At 40.7% G+C, this 23,364-nt stretch overlaps 1 protein-coding gene across 2 annotated transcripts in view; it reads left to right on the top strand.

The window, feature by feature from the left end:
- Positions 1-23,364, top strand: part of LOC106094218 (galactosylgalactosylxylosylprotein 3-beta-glucuronosyltransferase P) — a 335,595-nt gene that overhangs the window by 250,891 nt on the left and 61,340 nt on the right. The window contains exon 5 of one of the 2 annotated variants that reach the window (XM_059370543.1): positions 20,496-21,790. In XM_059370543.1, coding sequence (XP_059226526.1) covers positions 21,668-21,790 — 123 coding nt within the window. In that variant the 5' untranslated portion in view covers positions 20,496-21,667. Of the gene's footprint in view, positions 1-20,495; positions 21,791-23,364 lie in introns of those variants that run through there. The other variant, XM_059370550.1, reaches the window with a different exon arrangement.

Below are 23,364 nucleotides of genomic sequence, written 5' to 3'. Positions count from 1 at the left end.
TTTCACAAAATTTTAATGCAATTTTTTCTAAAGAAATTTTTAATGAAATCTTTTATAAAAATAAATTTTGAATGAAAAATTTTCTTATCACAAAATTTCCATAATATCTCAAAGAAATATTTGAGGACAGAACTTTATTGATATTTTTCTTAAATTTTCATAACGATATAATTTTAATGAGCCTCTAGAGGGCGCGATTATTATCAAATTTATCTGAAATTTTGTACTTGTCGCTTTAAAATGACTTCCAACAGCCATACCAAGTATCGTCTAAATCAGTCTATAACCTGATATAGCCGCCATATAAATGATTTATTGACTCCTAGGCGGCGCAATTCTTATCCAATTTGGATAAAATTTTCTATATGTCGTTTTGATATGACTTCCACCAACTGTGAACATGAACATTATGGTCCAAATAAGTTCATAACCTGGCATAGCTGCCATATAAATCGATATCCCAATGTGAATTTCTGAGCTTCTTGAAGGTCCAATTATTGCTCGATTTGCCTGAAATTTTGGAGGTGATATTTTTATATGATACATTTATATGAAACTTGATATAGCTCATATATGTTTGAAAAAGGCATTAAAAAACTTGACAAATGCAAACAAATGACAAACTGATCTGGGCCAAATTGAAGAAGGATGTCGGAGGACCCTACATAAGTCACTGACCCAATTTTTCAGCAAAACCGGACCCCCATCCTTCGGTGGTGGGTATAAAAATTTAATTGCAATCAAAAAAATTTTAAGAGAAAAAAAAATAATGCAATAAGTAATTTAATAAATAGAAGAAAAAAGAATAAAAAGACTCAGAAAACGTGACAAGTCATTTAAGTAGACTGAAAAAGGAAGTGCTCCAAGTGTCGAACCCTGAGGAACCCCTCTGGATATATGTAGGGGGACAGAAACTCCCCACTTCGTGTAAACAGTCTGTGTATAACTGACGTACTTTAGACAGGAAAGGTAACAGCGAAATAGCCCAGAACTCAGATTTTCGGTTGGGAATAGGGATTACTTTAGCATGGCGCCAGAGACTGGGAAAATAGCTCATGGTTAAAATAGTATTAAACACATGTGTCATATATGGCAAAATCTGTGGTAGCAAGATCCTAATTAATCGAGGATCTATTCCGTCATATCCCACAGCGTTCGATTTTACCTGTGCAAGCGCAAATAAAATTTCTTCCTCAGTGACACAAAATAATTCGAAACTATGGACCCAAAAAACTTTCAATATCGAGCTCCACTCTCTTTAAAACCCAAATTGTCATGGTTCGTAAATATGTCCTATTTGGAGGTTGTTATGGTTGTGGGACGTTCCTAGACAGTTGGTCCCGAATGTTGATATAAGAGCCCCATATTTCCAAAGTTGGCAAACATGTCCGGTTTGGGGGATGGGACGGCCACTCAGTGACTTGGCCCTTAAAATATATATCAGATGTGAGCCCCACGTTGCAAGGGTCACCAAATACATTCTATTTGGGAAGCGTTCAGCGGGTGGGATGGCCCTCTAAACACTTTTTCCCGCATATTGACATCAGAATCGTGCTTTACTCCTAAAGAACTTTCATTTTAGACCCATATTGCTATAGTCGTAAATTTGTCCTCTTTGGGGGCGTTTTTGGGAGAGGCGTCCCCCCAAACACCCACATTTGTATATCAGATTCGTAATCTACACTCATATACCTTTTATTTGAGCCCCATATTGTCACCATCAGTAAATAAGTCATGTTTGGGGGGTTTTTTGGGGAACGATGGACCGCTACAAACTTGGTCCCACATTTGGATATCTATTCGTATTCTGCTCGCAAATGCCTTTTTATTTTATTCCTATACTGACGTGAATGATAGGTTTTGGGGGTGAGGCGTACCAAAATTTTTTTTTAGGTTACTATTGGGTTGCCCAAAAAGTAATTGCGGAGTTTTTAAAAGAAAGTAAATGCATTTTTAATAAAACTTAGAATGAACTTTAATGAAATATACTTTTTTTACACTTTTTTTCTAAAGCAAGCTAAAAGTAACAGCTGATAACTGACAGAAGAAAGAATGCAAATACAGAGTCACAAGCTGTAAAAAAATTTGTCAACGCCGACTATATGAAAAATCCGCAATTACTTTTTGGGCAACCCAATATAAGAGAGCACACAAGATTTCGCTTGAACCGCACTAACAACCTCCGAGATCTGGCGTTTCTTAAAATTAGGGTAAGGGGGAGGGTACGCCTCTTCAGATGTAGTACCCTATTTTCACCACGAGATCATTTTGCACCATCTGTGAAAATTTCAAGAAAATCGGTTTGGCCGTTTTTGAGTCTATACGGAATTTGTGTGTTCCGTAAACAAACACAAATTGATTTTTATAAGCGGTAGTCATTGCGTTTGCAATACATCGATATATCGTAAAATTCTAAGACGATTTAACGACGTAACCACTCTACAGCCTTACAAGATTGAGCTGAAATTTAACACAGATACGTCTTTTTGATGCACGCTGGTTGATTTCTTGAATGGACCAAATCGACTCATATTTGGATATAGCTGCTATATGGACTGATCTACCTATAGAGGTTCTGAAGCCCATAAATGCTTTATTTTTTTCCGATTTCGCTGAAATTTAAAACAGTGAGAAGTCTTAGGCCTCCCGACATCTGATTCAAATTTAATTCAGATGGTACTATATTTAGATATAGCTGCCATATGGACTGATCTGTCGATAAAGGGTCTGAAGCCCATAAAAGTTTTACTTATTACCCGACTTCGCTGAAATTTGAAATAGTGAGTTGTCTTAAGCCGCCCGTCATCCGATTTGGTTTAGATCGGACTGTATTTATATATAATTGCCACATAGGCCGATCTGCCAGTTAAGGCATCGGTCTATATGGCAATCCGACCCAAATATGAATCAGATCAGACTATACAGATATAACTGTCATATAGACTGAACTTCTAATGTTGAAATTTTGCACAAATACTTTGTATTAGTGTAGGTCAGGTGGGATTGTAAACGGGTTATATCGGTTCATGTTTTGATAGAGCTGCCATATAAACTGATCTTGGATCTTGACTTCTGAAGTCACTAAACGGCGCAAATCTTATCCCATTTGGCTCAAATTTTGTATAAGATATTTTGATATGACTTCCAACACCTGTGCTAAGTATAATTCAAATCGGTTTTAAACTTGACACAGTTGCCATATAAACCAATTTCGGATCTTGATATCTTGAACCTCTAGAGGGCGCAATATTTATACGAATTGGCACAAAGTCTTTTATTTTGACTTGCAACAACTATGCCAAGTATGGTTCAAATCGGATCAAAACTTGATATAGCTGCTTTATAAGCCGATCTCCTGATTTGACTTTTTGAGCCTCTAGAGGGCGCAATTTTATACGATTTGGCTTAACATTATTTTAACTACTTCTCCTACGACCTTCCAAATGTGTACCAAATATGGTCTGAATCGGTCCATAACTTGATATAGCTGCCATATTAACCGATCTCCTGATTTTACTTCTTGAGCCTCTAGAGGGCGTAATTCCAATCCAATTTGGCTGAAATTTTGCACAATGTATGGTCTCCAACATCTAAGCCTAGTATGATGCGAATCGGTCGGAAACCTTAAATAGCTTAAATATCTTGACAATTTGAGTCTCATATAGTTATGATAAAGTAATAGTCCCATTTTGGCGGCTTTTTGGAGGTGGGGCGACCCCCCATTTTTTTTAACCTCATTTTTTATGTCATATTCGTAGTCTACTCCCGTCTAATACGTCTGTTTGGGGGAATTTTGGCGTTGGGCGACTCATTGGGTACTAGAACCTAATTGTTAATACTTTATTCGTATACTACTCTCCAATACCTTCCATTTGATACCCATATTGTCTCTATCGGTCAACTTTTGATTTTGGGTGGTGATTTTTGGAGTAACGGGAGAGGGTTCGCCCCCTTCCGATATCAAAAAATTATAAAATCTATTCTTCCTTCCTGACTATATTTTTAATCTACTTCCGTATACCTTTCATTTGAGTCCCATATTGTCATTATCGTCCAATAAAACTATTTTAGGTGGTTTTGGGGTCGGACTAATAACCTTAACATAATTGTTGTAAATTTTTTTTTGCTCTGGATTAATAGATAAATATTGATTAATTAAATATTTATGTATATATATCTATCTATTAATCCTATATTGGTATATCTATTTAAGTTCGTAAAATTTAACCTTCAATATATTTTTTTGGGGTAACGGAGAGGGTTCGCCACCTTCCGATATCAAAAGATTATAAAATCTATTCTTCCTTCCTGACTATATTTTTAAACTACTCCCGAATACCTTTCATTTGAGTCCCATATTGTCATTATCGTCCAATAAAACTATTTTAGGTGGTTTTGGGGTCGGGGCGGCCCCCCAGTTATATTAACCAAATTTTTTAATAAGAAATTCGTACTCTACTCCTGAATACCTTTCATTTGAGTCCCATATTACCCGATCGGTAAATTTGTATTTTTGGGTGGTACTTCCAGCCCACCACTCCCCACAATCTGTGAAAATTTCAAGAAAATCGGTTCAGCCGTTTTAGAGTCTATACGGAACTAACAAACTTACATACCCACAAATTGACAAACAAACAAACATAGAAAAAAAGGTTAGGTTGAAAAGATGGTGCAGATATTAATCCGCCCCATGTCACTATGGACATACACCTAAGCCAGTAATCGGCTTGTTGTGCGCTCCAAAAACTATAAAGTAACCTAAATTGTTTTCAATACCACTCCCCTAAGTTGGTTCATGTCTGGTATTGTGTCTCCACCTAAGTGCCGGTATCTGTTAGACGCGAAAGCCGGGCAATGACAAAGGAAATGCTCCAACGTCTAATCATCTTCCCCGCATGTCCTACACATGCTATCACTTGCCGCACCGATTTTACATAAGTGAGCTCGTAGTCCTATGTGTCCCGTTATGATACCAATACCTTTACTGACCTCCTTCTTGCTTCCTTTCAGTAATAGATTCGTCTTCTCACGATCTGGATCACCCCATAGGATTTTCGCCGGCCTACCGACTGTTTCGCTGTTCCAAAATGTTGCATGCGCATTCGTCGCCCACTCCCTTAACTCGGACTACGTCGACCCGAAAGGCTTCGGGTTAACCAAGTTTATTGACGGCAGTCCTTTGGCCTTCACCGCCAAATCGTTTGCCTTTTCATTTCCCCCTACTCCCTTATGGCCCGGCACCAAAACGATGCAGATTTTGCAATCCTCAGAGCAAGCATTAATCTCCTTCTTACACTGCAAGACTATACGTGACCTTATCGTCCTGGTTGTTATTGCATTTATGGCAATTTTACTGTCGATAAAGAAGTTCACACTCGACGTCCTCGCATCACACCACACCACTTCATGCATTCCATGATCGCCCGGATCTCCGCCTGCAGGATCGTATTATGGTCAGGCAGTCTAAAACAGTTTTCAGTCCCTGGGTTCTTAATATAAGCCCCTAGGCCCACTCTGTCCTATAGCTTTGATCCATCTGTGTAACATGATCTTCCAGATGGCAATACTAGGGTCCCGTCAATCCAAGACTGTGCCGATGGCAGCAGTGCCTCGCATTCGACTTCAAGGTTCATCTCTGATATCCGATCAGAAACCTCTTCCCTTCCTTCCAGGAGCTGGTATGAGCTGCTCCCATCCTGAATCCATTCTCCCTTCGCCTTAAGTCCCATAGCCGCAGTGACTGCCTCACATGTCAATGGGTCGGATATCTTGCATAGTGTCCATTGCCTTAGCGGGCGTGGTCCTCATCACTCCGCCTATGCCAAGACAACATGTTTCTGAACCTGTTGTATGGTCCTTATGTTGCACTTTTTCTCCATAGCAGTCCACCAAACTACTGAGACGCAAGTAAGTATTGGTCTAATCACGCTTCCGAAGAGCCAGTGGACTATCCTCGGATTCAGGCCCCATTTCGAGGCTACGGCCCGTCTACATAGTGCCCAACATCTGTGAGCCTTCTCAATACGCTCTTGAATCTGACACTTCCAATTCAGTTTCCTGTCCAAGATTACACCTAAGAATTTGCCTGATGTTTCAATACTAGGATTTTTGCCTATCTTAGCTTTCCAAATCTTAAATAAATGGGCTTCTTGGGAGTAGGTGATGTTACCTGTTCATTGGATTGCATTCGGGATATTTTAGGATCTTTACCTATCCCAGTATTACGAATCTTTAAGGCGGTGATGGGTCCGTCATCGGGTTCCTGTTTGTTAGGCTTTGATGGGTGTCCCGTCACTGCACTGCCTGATATTTTACTATTAGGATCTTTGCTTCTCCTAGTTTTTCCAATATTGAGAGATGCCATGATTGTCTCGTTATCGGCCCCCTGTTTGGTGGGCGGTGTTGGGTCACCAGCCACTGCACGGCCTGATGTCGAAAATTGAAAATGTTTGCCCTTTCCTAGTCTTCCCAATCTTGAAAAAGACAGCTTTGCTCCCGTAGTGCACCATGCCTTTAGTCTTTAGCCAAACTTGTCACGGAGACTTGACCAATGCCAACCACAAAGAGAGTTCCTTCCTCCTTCTCCTCCCTGTGAAAGACCTCCCAGTTCTCTGCGACCAAACCTTGGTTTTCCGTCGCAAATTTACTGTCCCATCCCTTGATGAAGACCGTAGCCTTTGTGAGCTGGGGCATATCCATCTTTCTCACCCGGTCAAGATTTGCGCCCTCTCAGGGAGCGTGAATACCTCTGACGAGCTGTTTGACGGTATCAATACATTCCGCCGACTCAAAACTCAGCGTAAAGATGTCCCCTCTAAGCTCGCATCTCATTATTTGGTTGGGTGGGCCTCCGATCGTTAACCAGATCCTCCACTTGGGACCGATGATCTGGTGGAATCCTACCGGATGCACAGCCGTTATTGATGACCGCATAAGTCAGTTCATCTCTGTTGTGCTTCCTTGCCACTCTGGCGTAAGAGGGCGGCTCCTTACCATTTTTAGTGACCATCTTCCCCTTCCGTGATGGCTGTGGCCTCCTACTGAAAGTCACAGTTCTCCATGAAGACTCAGGGGCCGTGCGCGCTTCCTTCGTTCCTGTTCCGACTTTGTCTACCTCCGCAGGACACTGTCTGGAGTCTCCATTGCTGGATGGCTGGCTTGGTTTTCCCAGAGTACTTGAAAGCGGATAGCTCTTTTTCTTCTTCAGCATTTTAGCAGTGTTATGCTCTTCGGGAGATCTGATTCTTTTTCCAGCTTCTGTAGAAGTGCTTGAAATGTCAGTTCTATCCCTTCCAGCATCTGGCACTTTCACCCGATTACGCTGCCAGTACATACTCCTATGTCTCCTTCGTCGTGCACCGGATCGCTTTCTCGGTCTGCTTGTGAGCTTAGCAAAGCCATCGCTCACTTCTGCCGTCATCCCGATGCCCTCATCTCTCTATTCGGCTGCGATGACTGTTTCAATGAAACAGTCGCTGCCTGAATCCGAGTCAGAAACACCACCTTTATTTAAAGGCTGGGGACGAACTGTGCATCCCTCTGGTTTGTCCGTCTCTTCCTCATTAATTAGTCTGACGACTAGATGTGCGCTTGAAGCATTACTCTCACCCACACCTATAGGAGGGGAGGACAACACGCTACGGTCTGACGCCACCACCGCAGATGTTGAGTCTTTGGAGTCCATTTCTAGCCTACTCTAAAAGGCTTTAACATTTTTTTCGTAATAGGTAGTACCTATTCCGAGATACGGATATATATTTTTCTTCTTTGAGGAGCGAAATAAAAACACGTCCACTCCACTCAGCGGCCGCAATTAGATTCAACATAAAAACAAACAAAGATAGATTTTTCCTTTGCTTTCAATTTCCTCTCCTCCAGATCCATTGCTTCTATTGCCTTTAGCACTTCCTATCTTTAATATTTGAATAGGCTTTCCAAATGAAATGACCTCTATCACTTAGCGCTATTTTGCCAACTCATTTCATTTCATTTCCCCTTCCAACACCTCCCACCACACCCCAAGGCATAACTAGACCGTCATTTGCCTGAAGCACTGACAACACTTAAGCGCAATTTCCATTTTCCTTGCCGAATGCCTGGAATATCAATGAGAATTGAATGTTGTTGCTTTGAAATTGAACTAAATAAATTTGAAATATGTCCGGCTGACCGGCTGTCTGTCTGTCGGCCTTCCATCTCTTTGAGAAGGCAAAGGCCAGGTTTTCATGCCACTCATCATTTACAAATTAATCTGCCTAAAGCTAAGATTTTCCGCTTGGGCATAACGAGGTTGCTGCTGCTGCTGCTGCTGCTCCTCTCCTCTCCGTGCACACTTGTCTTTGCTGGAAGCTGACCGACCCCATTTAACCACACAATTTCCTTTTAGTTACACCAAAAATACTATATTGCCCTCTCAAATTTTATTAAAATTCTTTGTTTTACTATTTATTTTGCCCAGATTTCTTGTATGTTGTAGGTGAAGATGTTTCTGCCAGCTGAGTTGGCTGTGTTTCCTTGTACTATTCTGCAGCGGGTACGTTGTTGATTAAATTCATAAAAATGAAATCAAGGTCCTGGCATGTTGTGGTAGTAGTGGCGGCTGTGATGGTGATGATGGTTATTATGATGCTGGTTAGTGTTAGAGTAGAAGCTCTTGTCCTTTGTAAACTCACACACCCTCAGACCAACGTACTCGTTAGGCACAAAATAGAAATAAGAAAACCAAAACACACAAAGCCAAAGAAAACTGAAAAAATAATTTCACTCAAACATAAAATTGAAATTAATGTTCTAGTATTTAATAAAAAAAAATCAGAGCACGAAAAATATGGCCAGGCAAATAAACCAACGGCCTACATTGCGAACAGAGTTGCCATTGTTGGTGTTTTACACAAATGAGTTAAATTAGCCCAACCTCAAGGTGGGACCAGTTTGACCCACTTTGATACCTCAGGGAGAAAAAGTTTACAAGAGCAAGCAAACCTACATTGTGACTAGAGAAATTGCTGCGCCCCCCGGCTATGAGGCTAAGGAAACTTTCTCTTTGGCCATACGGCGGCCACGTGCACTGCGTTATTCTTGTTCGATGTTCCTGGCAGTTTAGATTACATACTGCTTGTGCCGCTTTTTGATAAAAAGTTCTGCCGCACTATTCCTGATAGAACCGATTGGAACTACAATACAATGAACACGCCAAAATGTTGTGACCTAATCTAGACTAGAAGAGATCTATCATAGTGTTGTCGCTGGCTAGAACAGACGTCTCAGTCATTGTGCGCGTCATGACAGGTCATTCATTGTCTGATCGGAAAACACGCTGACAGACTAAAGGTTGCAAGCTAAGACTTCTGCAGAAGCTGTGAGGACGTCGGGGAAGAAGAGACATCTGCTGTGTGTGAAGGAGAAGATCCAATTTGGGACATTCAAAAACGGTTACAAAATTAAAAGTTTTCTAGATTGAGGTCGGAATAGCGTATTTTGTTATATTACACTTAGACAATTTTTATCCATTGCGATACCACCGTACCAGTAGACAAAAGTCTCTGAAGGCAACCAAAACTCACGACGCCTGCTCTGACAATCGATCTCGCCATGAACATTCCACTAAGGAACATCCGTTTCAGGTTTAAGCTCAATTATAAGGGGCCTCCTTTTTAAAGCCGAGTCCGAACGGCGTGCCCCAGTGCGACACCTCTTTGGAGAGAAGTTTAACATGACATAGTACCTCACAAATGTTGCCAACATTAGGAGGGGAAAACCACCGCTGAAAATTTTTACTGATGGTCTGATATCCTCTGCGCTACGGTGGCCTCCATGAACATTGTAAATATTTCTCTTCCTTCGGCAACACTGATTTCATATGCAGCGCCCTACACAGCAAACGCATTCGCATGCTCTTACACAATTTCTTGTTGGAACAAGAGGGGCGATATGTATGCATGTCGAATTTTAGTGTATGTGTTGGCCCCATCACCACCACTACCACCATTGTCGACCACTTACTATGCTATGCATGGAATTGCATGAAGTTGGCTCCGGGTGACTGTGTCGCCGCTTATACTTCCTCTGCTGCTATACAGTTGTCCCACAGCAAAGATTGTTTGTTTGGCATTTGTATTGCAACAAACAACCGCAAGGCATCATGTCCTCTAACTGCTCTAAAAGGACCCCACAACATCAAAAAACACACGCGTAAACACACACACACACTCAAAGGAAAAAGAAAAAAACAAATTATGAAACTATGGCAAAAGGTATGGCAACTCATGGACACCAGCCCAAGTACCAGCAAACATGGGTCATACTAAACAAGCAAAAAAAAAAAAAAAAACAGTGACAAGAAAAACTTTAAATGGAGAAAAATCGTCAGTGTAAACGGGTTAAATAGCTGACACTGGTAATAAAAGTGTAGCCAAGCAAATGTCCTCCATTCCCTGTAGACGTGGGACCTGAGAGAATACGCATAGCAGCTTATCACCTGACAGAAACTGGCTCTTTGCTTTACAATTCCAACATAAGAAAAATAAACTTGCACACACACACACCGTTGTTAAACATATCTACGCCTAGGGGGGTCTGGGCTACAATGAGAACGAAACAGTTAAATATTAACAAGTAAACGCGTGACAAATTCGACCGGGCCGAATTTAATATACCCTCCGCCATGGATCGCATTTGTCATGTTCTTAGGTCAGTATCTCTTTAAAGGCACACAAGGGATAATGGATAACAATTGCTGTGCAATTGGACCTATATCACAGGTCACAAGCCGATTCGGGGTATACTTGGTTTGGATATTGGAGACCATAATGGAAGTCATTGTGCAAAAGTTCAGTCAAATCGGAAAAGAATTGCACCAAGTAGAAGCTCAAGAAGCAAAATCGGGAGATTGGTTTATATATAAGCTATATGAACCGATTCGGACCATACTAGGCATGTATACTGAAGGTCATAGGAGAAGTTTTTGTGAAAAGTTTCAGTCAAATCTGATAATAATTGCGCCCTCTAGAAGCTTAAGAAGTATATTAGGAAGACCGAATTATATGGGAGCTATAACAGGTTTTGAACCAATTTAGACCATACTTGTCTTGGCTTTGGTAGCTGTTGGAAATTAAAAACAAAACACTTCGTGCAAAATTTCAACCAAATTGGATAATAATTGAGCACTCAAGAGGCCCAGAAAGTTAAGGTCCGAAATTGGTTTATATGGCAGCTATATCAGGTTACGAACCGATTTGGACCATACTTAGAACAATAATTGGGAGTCATAACAAAACACCTTGTACAAAATTGGATTGGAATTGCTCCGTCAAGAAACAAGATCAATTTATATGGCAGTTGTTTCAAAACATAGATCGATATGGCCCATTTACAATCCCAACTGGCCTGCATTAATGGGAAGTATTTTTGCAAAACTGCAAGTGCCTAGCCTTTATTCTTCGAAAGTTTGCTTGTTTCCACAGACTAACGGACATGGCTGGATCGACTCAGATTATTAAGACAATCAAGAATACTTACATTTTATAAGGTCTTAGGTCAATATTTTGAGGTGTTACAAACAAACGGTGGTGGGTACAAAAAGGCGCAAAATGCAATGGCAGGAGAATGAGTTTTTTATACCATCGATCATAGGAGGGAGGTATAAAAATTTCAAGACCCTATAGATTATGGATACTTGATCACCAATCTAGCCATGTTTGTCCGCCCGTCCGTCTGTCCATCGAAAGCGTGCTAACTTTCGAAGGAGTAAAACTAGGGCCATATCGGCCATATAAACCGATCTCGCGATTTGACTTCTTGAGCTTCTAGAAGCAATTGAGCAATTTTCCTGAAATCCGATTTGGCTGAAATTTTGCACGTTGCGTTTTGTTATAACTTCCAACAACTATGTCAAGTATGGCTCAAATTAGTCCACAGCCTGATATAGCTGCCATATTAACCGATCTCCCAATTTTACTTTTTGAGCTTCTGGAGGGAGGTGGTATTTTTCTATAACTTCTAACAGCCATAACAAGTATGGCTCATATCGGTCTATAACTTTATATAGCTCTTAAATATTTGAAAATCATTCAAAGAACTTGTCACAGGCGATGCATAGTGGAGAGTGTATAAGATTCGGCCCGGCCGAACTGAATGCGCTTTTACTTGTTTTTGTCTGTAGTAGGTCTCCTTTAATACATAGACTGTGGTTCCGATGGCTCACGTAATCGGCGACGAGATTCCACACGCGGCTTTCTGTGAGTAAACGTGCAGGACCATAGATTGACATTTAATTGCATGTAGACCAGCTCAACTCCGGAGACCTACTCTCTTTTTATATCGTATCTCTTGATTTCTCATCTATACTTTTGATCTGATGACTCATATTATTTTCACTTTCTCGTCTGGTCTTCATCTCACGCTAGGGTACCATAATGGGCCAAATGGTCCCTAGAGTTAACACATCTTTATGGTGGGCTACTACGCCCTGCTTCGAAGTACGCATCTGATGACATTCGGAATGCCAGTACGTGAGTCAGCGATATCTGGCAAGTGTAGAAACTCGTCCCGTTGTTCCTTATCTCCCAGACTAACCAAGGTGTAAGACTTATATGAAGCTTCGTGGCTGCAAGATCACACTACTAAAAAATCTTCTGAAAGCCAAACGAAAACCAAACACAAACGATAGAATAAATATGCCGTTATCTATTATAACGAACGAGTGCTGTCCCATTCAAGTTTTTACTAAAAGATAATGGGCCTAATTTTTATAGTTGCGTCCAAAATGTGTATCGCTGCACTTCTTAAATGCATAAAAGCTTCATAAATTTCACCAGGGGATAATCACGAGGATACAGCTGTGTGACAAGGAGTCGAACTTGGTCAGTGTCGTACTCACTTCGTAGACGCATTTTCGCAATAACTTCGATACAACTGCGATCCACCGGTGCACAGTGGGAGAAAATCAGAATAAAACTAGTAAAAAACAAGTTCGGCCGGGCCGAATCTTATATACCCTCCACCATGGATCGAATTTGTCGAGTCTTTTTTCTGGCATCTCTTCTTAGGCAAAAAAGGATATAAGAAAAGATTTGCTCTGCTATTAGAGCGATATCAATGTATGGTCTGGTTTGGACCACAATTAAATTATATGTGTAAAATGTCAGCCAATTCGAATAAGAATTGCGCCATTTAGGGGCCTAAGAAGTAAAATAGAGAGATCGATTTATATGGGAGCTGTATCGGGCTATAGACCGATTCAGACCATAATAAACACGTATGTTGATGGTGAGAAAGAGTCCGTCGTACAAAATTCCAGGCAAATCGGATAATAATTGCGATCTCTTGAGGCTCAAGAGGTCAAGATCCCAGATCGGTTTATATGGCAGCTATATCAGGTTATGAACCGATTTGAACCATACCTAGCACAATTGTTGGATATCATAACAAAACACCACGTTCAAAATTTCAGTCAAATCGGACGAGAACTGCGCCCTCTAGAGTCTCAAGCAGCCAAGACCCAAGATCGGTTTATATGGCAGCTATATCAAAACATGGACCGATTTGGCCCATTTACAATCCCAACCGATATACACTAATAAGAAGTATTTGTGAAAAATTTCCTCCTTCCAAAGTTAGCGTGCATTCGTCAGACAGACGGACGGACGGACATGGCTAGTTCGACTTAAAATGTCACGACGATCAGGAATATATATACTTTATGGGGTCTCAGACGCTTATTTCAAGTTGTTACAGAATGACGAAATTAGTATACCCCCATCCTATGGTGGAAGGTATAATATGCCGTGTGAGAGAGGGTGGAGATATCTCTTGGAAATTTAGAATGGTTAGAGCTGAGGTATTATCAAGGCCCTAGGTGATCCGGGCGTCTCTTGGTGGGTCCCTAAAGTTGGTCCCCTCGGAATTTCAAGAAATTGTTCGATTTGCCAAATTTTAATTTTTTGTCCAATTTTCAAAATTCTTTTTTTTTCTGCTTCATAGTGCTCAAAATCCCTGAAAAAAAGTCCGCTTGAGGTGTACAATATCTCCACAGGGATTCGGGGATACACGAATTTTCGATCATGTAGTTCGTCTCGAAGGGGGTTTATTTCCCCTATATAAAGAAGAACTGATCTTCGCCCTAACACACAAAAATACTTAAAATACTCGTAGATAACTCGGAGAAATATTTCGGTATTTACGCTAGAATTCGTATGCATCGTTGAGATAGGTGTTGTGATACCAATTGCAGGACATACATTCGTATTTGTTATGCCGTGAGTGGTTGTTATTTTATCCAATCGCCTCATTTTCCTGCTTCTAGGTTAGCTACTTCTTTGAACATTTTAATTTTTCGCCCAAGGAGTTCAATTGCAACTTTGGCATGTGTGGTGACTTTATCCGTATAATGTGCCCCCGTGCAATTCTCTTTTGTCCACTGTGCTCTCTTTATTATTTGTTCTTTGAGCATATTTGCTTTTTTGCCTCGGCATACAGGTAGAAAACGTATCATCTCTGGCTGACAGGTCAACTAAATAATGAAACATCCTTCGCTGGGATTGTGGGCTGAGAACTAAAAGAAAAAGCGACGGTGTCACCGAGTGAAGAGAAGAGATTTACATAAAACTACAATTAAATACAGTTCTTCTGCCTGCTGTTGTTGTTGTTTTGACTGTTTTATTGTCTGTTTGCCTGTGCATTATCCTGTAGTTGTGTATGTAGATGGCCGCTTTGCGCTTGCATCTCTTATTGTCTGTTATCCTTTCACTTGCTGTGACGCTGTAGACCCCGATTGTGTCCAACAACAACAACAACAACAAAAACAACATCAATTGGGGAAAATGTAATTGTAATTAAGAGTGAATATAAATGAAAATGTAAAAGACAAACATGGCAATGTAAGCAAAGCCATGTACTTTGTACATGTTAAATATTATTTCGAGCAGATGCAATCTTGCGGTTTTGCGGTTGCAATGCTCACACACAGAGCACTGCCATGAAATTGAGTTCGCAGTGAGCATAAGTGATGGCCCTTTTTGCAATATTCACGAGCTCAGGTGATGTCGGCGATGTTGTCTTGTGGAATTCGTTTCAAACAAAGATAATTTATTGTGGCCCGCCATGAATTTTCTTAATGAATGTTGACCTGAAAATGGTGGCTTTTGAGGCCAAAATTATATTGAAAAGTATATAAATGTTAACTGGAATGAAAGGAAAGGAAAGGAAGGAAGGGGCCAAACTAAATGGGTTTTCTGTGCACATATTATTATGACTCTATTAACGTCAATCTATGATCAGTTTCAAAAATACACAAATTTAATTAAAATGTACTCAGAAAGCCAAATCATTAAAAACTGCTTATTACAGATACATCAGGCATTAAACTGGGAAGGGGTCTATCCTAGTGTAACCATTTTTGAGGTCTGGTTGAAGAGAGAAAAAGGTCAGAACAACTGACAGTCTGCGCACGGAAAATTCTAGCTTAGCGTGATGTTACTGGACCAGTAGTGCAAACCCCCTAATGGTTTTTAGCATTATCTGGCTAATAGGCCATTTATAACATCCTCCGAACAAGTTATGAACATAGACATTTGACATTGTATCGCAATGGACGAAAACGTCTATGTGAGTCTGATGGTAGACTGCCACTTGAACTTAACATAGAGCTCGGTATCATATTTGGTATCATTACAGGATAAATAGGACTACGGGCACACTGGCGCTGGTGAGGAAGGCAAAATAGTCAGGAAATGAAGGTGTGTAGTGCCAACATTGAATACTTACGACCTGCATATTAACGACACTTAATTTTGGTAACACCAATACCTTTGTTAATAGGTTTATGGAGGAGGTTTTAAACGTGACAATATGTTCCGAAAATCTAAACGATGAGGTAAAGGATTGAAGAGGTGCTCCATGGAGCACTGCTTCTCTGACTGCATTAGGTTTAAAATAGCACGGACAACGCCGAATGCAATAAGCTTCCGCAATAAGTTCAAAATGAACTGTACACAATTCGGAAGATTTATCAGAAGAAAACTTGGACAAGATAATTTAGATTGCCCAAGCATGACGACGACATGACGACAATGGCAACAGGATAACAAAAGTAGTTATCCTCTTCGAGAAAGGAAATCAGCCCAAGAAAATCCCTGGATGACCGGGGAGATTCGCAATATCGGGAAAGAGGTCAACAGACTTTATAACAGAGCACAGGATACGATGGGATTCACGCAGACTATAGAATCATGAAATAATGAGGTTGATAGAAGGCTATCATTACTTAAAATTTATGGTAAAGGAGCTTTCAACCAATTTAGTGGCCCGGACCTGATGGAATATTTCCGGCGTTGCCCCATCTGGCTAATTTTTTCACAACTTGCCATACAAGTACACATTGGAGGTGTGCATTGACATCGTGGAGGCTTTTAATAATGTGCAGATCGACACACTGATCCATTCCACCAGTGCCGGATGGACCGAGTCCTTAGAGAGTAGATAAGTTATATGCTAAGTTACAATTGAATAAATTATGGGTCCCATGGAACAGAAAATGGAACAGAGCATGCCACAGAGCGGCATTTAATCGCCACTCTCATGGGTGAACACCATAATTTATTACTGATGCTGACTGAGGACGGATTTGAACCCGTATGCTATGCAGATGATGTTGGGCCAAAAGGGTCTTGCAGATGCCATAAAACTGGGCTCGACCTAGGGGTCTCAATGTTAACCCACAGCAGACTGAAATCTGGCTGTTCACGAGGAAGACGAAGTTGGCCACTTTGACGCACCACGTTAGAACGATTTCGATACATGACAAGGTCAAATACTTAGGAGTGATCTTGGACAGAAAACTTAATTGGAAGTGTCACATTCAGGAGCATGCTAAAAATTCTTTCAGATATTGGCCAATGTGGAGAAGGGTCGTATGCTCGAAATGTGGCCTGAATCTGAGGATAATCAACTGGGTGATCAGACCAATACTTACTTACGCCTCAGTAGTTTGGTAGACAGCGATGGAGAAAAAGTGCAATGTAAGCTCATACAACAGGTTCAGAAAACATGTTCTCTTGGCATAGGCAAAGGGATGAGTACCATGTCCACTATTCTAGATATCCGACCCATACACATACAGATTAAGTATTAGGCAGCCCTTGCGGTTATGAGACTTAAGGCGATTGAAGAATGGACAGGTCATACCATCGCGGTATAATCGAGGCGACGATAGGTTTCCGATCGGATTCCTGAGACGACACTTGTGGTCAAGCGCGAAATACTGCTGCCAGAGGCATAGTCTTGGATTTAACGGAACACTATTTGCATTTGAAATATCATGCTACAAATATGGGTAAAAGCTAGAGGACAGAATGGGCCTAGGGCCCTACATTGAAAACACTGGGACTGAGATGTTTTTTAGACTGTTTGACCATTATACGGTCCTGCAGGCGGAGATCCCGCAATGGGTGAGGTGGTATGGTGTTAACGCGAGGACGTCGAGGGTGAACATCTTTACCGACAATAAAGGCCATCAGAGCAATAACAACCAGGACTTTAAGGTCACAAACAGTCTTGGAGTGTAAGAAGGAGATTAACGCCTTCTCTGAGGATGGCACGATCCGCATCGCTTGGGTGCCGGACCATAGGGGGTAAGGGGGTATGATAGGGCAGACGATTAGGCGAGGAAGGCCAGAAAACTGCCGTCAATGAACTTGGTTAACCCGAAGCCTTTTGGGTCGACACAGTCCAAGTAAAGGGAGTGGGCGACGAATGCGCATGCAACCCTGTGGATCAATGAAACGGTCGGTAGGACGACGAAAATCATATGGGGGGATCCAGACCGTGAGAAAACAAGGCTGTTACTGAAAGGAAGTAAGAAGGATGTCAGTATAGCTATTGGTATCATGACGGGACACAGGACTACGAGCTAATTGTGATAGCATGCGGCAAGTAATGGCATGTGTAGGGCGTTTGAGGAAGATGATGAGACGTTGGAGCATTTTCTATATCATTGCCCGATTTCTCTGGGAGCTCTATCAGGTTATAAACTGATTTAGATCATACTTGGCACAGTTGTTGATCGGATGATAATTGAGCCCTCTAGCAGCTCAAGATATCAAGATCCGAGATCAGTGTATATGGGAGCTATATCAGGTTATAAACCGATTTAGACCATGATATAAAATAAAACACTTAATGAATAAAAATTGCCGTGTTAATGGAGCTGTATCGGGTTATGTACCGAATCGGATGATAATTAAACCCTCAAGCGGCTCAAGAAGTCAAGATCCGCGATCAGTGTATGTGGGAGCTATATCGGGTTATGAACCGATTTTAACCATAATGTAAAATAAAAAACTTGGTGCAAAATTTCAGCCAAATCAGATTAAAATTGCGTCCTCTAGAGGCTCAAGAAGTCAAGAACCAGGGTCGGGTTATATGGCAGCTATATAAAACCGATATAGCTCATTTACCGAATCACACTAATTGGAAGTATGCATACAAAATTTCAAGCTCCTAGTTTTATTCCTTCGAAAGTAAGCGTGATTTCGATAGACGGATGGACAGGCAGTCGGACAGAGCTAAATCGACTTAGAATGTCAAGTCGATATACTGTGTTGGGTCTCAGATCAATATTTTGATGTGTTTCAAACGGAATGACGAAATAAGTATGCCCACCATCCTATGGTTGCGGGTTTAAAAAGGTTTCTGACTAGCTGGCATCGAGATCGATTCGAGATAAGATATTCAGGGTTCGCTTTCCAAAATGAGAGGATAGGATCTAGGACGGAACTTGAAGTCAAGACCGAAGCGTTCGATATGACCACATTTCCAATGTGAATACTAAAAAGGCGGAGAGTGGACTGAAAAAGGTTTCGGACTAGCTAGCACCTATGCCGTTCCGTGTACAGTAGAACATTCGAAGGAGATGCTGGATGACAAGATCTCGGTTCTTACTGATAGCTCCAAGATGGAATCAGGATTTGTAGTCAGCACAGAGGTATTCAATATTGGTATATCGCTGAGACTGCCGGACGAGTCCACGATCTTCCATGCAGAGATCTGTTCTACAACAATAAACGCAAATGATATCGTGGAAAGGGATTTAGCTCCTTTTAACCACAGGCAGGTTTGGAAATTATGATGAATATGCAGTCCAATTATTCAGAACTATGTCGTCAAGGTTACGCTCAGGCTGTGGATTGCCTGCATGCTGAAGGAGTCCGGATACAGTCCACAGTTCCAGTTACAGAAGGATGTTGAAAAAGTGTTCAATTGTGGACCGATTTGAACCATACATACTCCTAGATTTATTCCATCAAAGTTAGCGTGCTTTCGACAGACGAACGGTTCATTAATCATAATGAGATCGGTTTAAATTCCGAACACTCTTCTTCAATCTAACCTAGTACCACCTTACCAACTCATAATTTTTTATAGAAGCAGAATATTAAAAACAAAACTGCAATAGCCTACACAATATCTTAGGTGAATACCTAACCCTCTAGAGTCTAAGTGTCATCCCCTAACACTCCATTTAAGTCTATAAACAAGTAAGAGCGTGCAAAGTTCGGCCGGGCTGAATCTTATATACCCTCCACCATGGTCGCATCTGTCGAGTTCTTTGCGCAGTATCTGTTTTTAGGCAAACAAAGTATAATGACTAAGGATGGAGGAGCAGCTATATCAAGTTATAGTCCGATTCGGGGCTCAAGAAGCGAAGTCGGTAGATCGTTTTATATGGGAGCTGTATCAAGCTATAAATCGATTCTGACCATATTGCACACGTATGTTGAAGGCCATGAGAGGAGCCGTTGTACAAAATTTGTGCTAAATCGGATGAGAATTGCGCTCTCTAGAAGCTCAAGAAGACAAGACCCAAGATCGGTTTATATGGCAGCTACATCAGGTTATGAACCATACTTAGCACAGTTGTTGGAAGTGATATCAAAACACTATGTTCAGTTCAATCGGACGAGAATTGCGCCCTCTGGAGGCTCAAGGCGTCAAGACCCAAGATCGGTTTGTATGGCAGCTATATCAAAACATGGACCGATTTGGCCCATTTACAATCCCAACCGATCTACACTAATAAGTGTTTGTGAAAAATTTCGAGCGGCTAGCTCTACTCCTTCAAAAGTCAGCGTGCTTTCGACAGACAGACGGACGGACACGTCTAGTTCGACTTAAAATGTAACGACGATCAGATGAATATTTCGAGTAGTTACCAACAGAATGACGAAATTAGTATACCACCATCCTAAGGTGGAGGGTATAATAATGTTAAAAATTAAAATGACCTAAAACTTTTATTCACTTACATGGGTTTATTGAAATTTACATAAATTTTATTATCATAGCGTATACATAACATTAATTTATATTAGCCTCACGGACGTATGAGCATTATTAATATTTAAATAATAACACTCATACATGCCACTTATTATCGTCATTAAATATTAATTTAAAACTTTCAATTTATTTTTTCGCTCTCACTCTCTTTTCAATTATAGCCATAATGGTATTTTCAAACGGTAAACTTGAACTTTTGCCAATGTTATGTTTAAGAGGCCTACAACAAAAGCAGCACAAATAACGACAACAGAACAAAAACAAACAACAGCGACAAGGAAAATGTGTTAAGGTAATAATTATTGACACATGAATGTGAATATGAATGAAAAAAAGCGTGTGTGTGTGTGTGTGAAAGAGAGAAGGAAAAACAAAACCAATAAAAAAGACATTATTTACAAGCGGATAACAGCTAGCATTTAAACTATTTTACAGCTTTTTAACATATAATTGGAAACTGGCACGAACACAATGCTGCTGAATTGCCGCTGCTGCTGCTGCTGCTGAAGGGGCTACCAGTAGTCATTAGCAAGTCTACCTAACAAACAACCCCACTTCATGGACTGCACACCTTTGGAGGACCATAATGGGTGATAAAAACTAAATGGAATACCATAAAAACCTTAAGCTTTACTTTGAAAACTAAAACCAACAACAACAACAATGACCAACCATTTCTACCAGAGCTTAAGCGTTTGAAAATAAAAACGAAAGAGTGAGATTATTTGCTGAAACTAAAAACATAAGTACCGAAAATTAAACGAAGGCAATACATAGACAAAATTGTAATGAAAAACTTGGAAAATATTTACAAAATACTTAATTAAAACGGGGGAAAAACAGCAGCTTCCAGACTGGGATTTGAAAAACAAACTTTAAACGACGTAATCTCTTCCTTTTTGGCAACCAAAAACTACCAGAGGAGTGTGCAACATCCCCCGGGCAAAAAGTGGAATAACACTCAGCCCAGCTCAATGTAGGAAGTTATACAAAGCATTGCGACTAAAGTATTTAATGCTGAGACTTGGGAAAAAGGCTATAAAACACCACTCACTACAAGCACTTCCTGTCTCTCGTTATAGTCGCTGGCAAAGACTTAGCCATACCGTCAGTCAGTCAGACCGTCAGTCATACTCTTAGCTACGGCCACTTGAACACACACTCACTCTAGAGAGCAACAATCGTTGCAGGAAGACTGGCATCGGAGCAACTACCAACACCAACACCAACACCATCACCTTTACTTTTATTGTTGCTACAACAACAACATCACCATCATCATCATCACCATCGCCAAAAGTTGCAACAACTGTTATAGCCAACTGCTGCAAACATGGCGGTAGGAAAATCCATTAAAATGTACCTGACTATATTCGTAGCCACCACATGCATGTATATGCTACTGTATCAGTATCACATATCACGGCAGCCAATGCCACAGTCAGACATCATAAAGGTAAGTTGATTTTTTTTTTTTTGCCAAAACAAATAAAAAGACATCAATGTTAATATTTCAAACAAAACACAAATGAAACAAAAAAAAAATATATAAAATTTTACCTAAAAAGAGCATAAGTCGATTTAAGGGCCAGACTAAATAGCTAGTTCTCCTATACACAATACACAGAGAACTCAGGTGTTGAAAGAAGAAATTAGCATCAAACAAATAAGGAAAGACAAAAGTCGGGCGGTGCCGACTATATAATACCCTACCCAATTGTTCCAACCCAATGTGTTCCAAATTATAATAAAATAGCTGACCCGGGCCCGCTCCGCTGCGCCTTCTTTTACTTTATATGGAACAAAACTTTCCTTGGAATATTTATTTCCGAAGATCTTTTAGTGAAATACCATGTTAACTTCACTAAGAGTTTAACAATATAAGTGTCTTTATCTGAATCCCACATGATCTTTATTGGTCTAGGAATTTAAGGTTGGGTGTAAGGTGTACTACATTTTATAAAATACTTCATTTCAGCCCGATATTCTCATGATGTCTGATTTAGTGGCGTTTTCGGGGGAGAGGTGGTCCCCCAGATACTTGGCCCTGAAAAAATATCAGCATTGTGGTCTACTCTCAAATACCATTTATTTAAACCCCATATTGCCATTGGTTTAGGGGAGTTTACACGATGAGGCGTCCCCCAAACACCTAGCCCCAAAATAGGTTATTAAATTCGATATCTAATCTCAAAAACCTTTCATTTGAGCCATATATTGGCATGGTCGAAACATTTTTTCCCTTTGAGCGTGTTTTGGGAAAGGAATGATGCCCTAAATGCATGGTCCTACATTTGGATATCAAATTCGTATTCTACTCCCAAATACTTTTATTTGAGCCCCATATTACGATGGTCACTAAAAAATTGCTGTTTGTGGGGTATTTTGGGAAAGGGGTAGACCACCAGAAAATTGGTCCCGAAAGTGGGTATCAATTATTGTTCCAACCCCCAATTCCTTTCATTTATGCCCCACATTGACATTGTCGGTAAATATGCCCGACTTAGGGGTGGAAAATATATCAGCAACGTGCTCTATTCTCATATATCTATATATCATTTATTTGAACCCCATATTGCCATTGCCCTCAAAATTGGATATCAAATTTGTTTTCTAATCTCATTTAAACTCCTCAGCAAATATGTCCGGTTTGGGGTATTGGCCCTAAAAACTATGAATATTTAGCTCCACTCTCTTTAGGACCCAAATTGTCTTGGTGAGCAAATAAGTCCTATTTGGGGGGTTGTTATGGTAGTGGGACGTCCGCTAGACAGTTGGCCCCTAATGTTGATATCAGATACGAGGTCTACTCCCAAATACCTTTAATTTGAGCCCCATATTTCCATAGTCGGCAAAAATTACCGGCTTGGGGGGTGTTTTGGGGTATGGGCGACCACTCAGTGAATTGGCCTTGAAAATATATATCGGATTCGTGTTCCACTCTAAAAACCCTCTTATTTGTGCCTCATATCGCAATAGTCAGAAAATACTTACAATTTGGGTGGCGTTGTGGGGGTGACGTGGCCCCAT

This window comes from Stomoxys calcitrans, chromosome 1 (genome assembly GCF_963082655.1).
Source record: "Stomoxys calcitrans chromosome 1, idStoCalc2.1, whole genome shotgun sequence".
NCBI classification, from domain to species: Eukaryota; Metazoa; Arthropoda; class Insecta; order Diptera; family Muscidae; genus Stomoxys; species Stomoxys calcitrans.
Note: the sequence above shows the minus strand (reverse complement) of the source record. Positions and strands in the feature narration are given on the sequence as shown.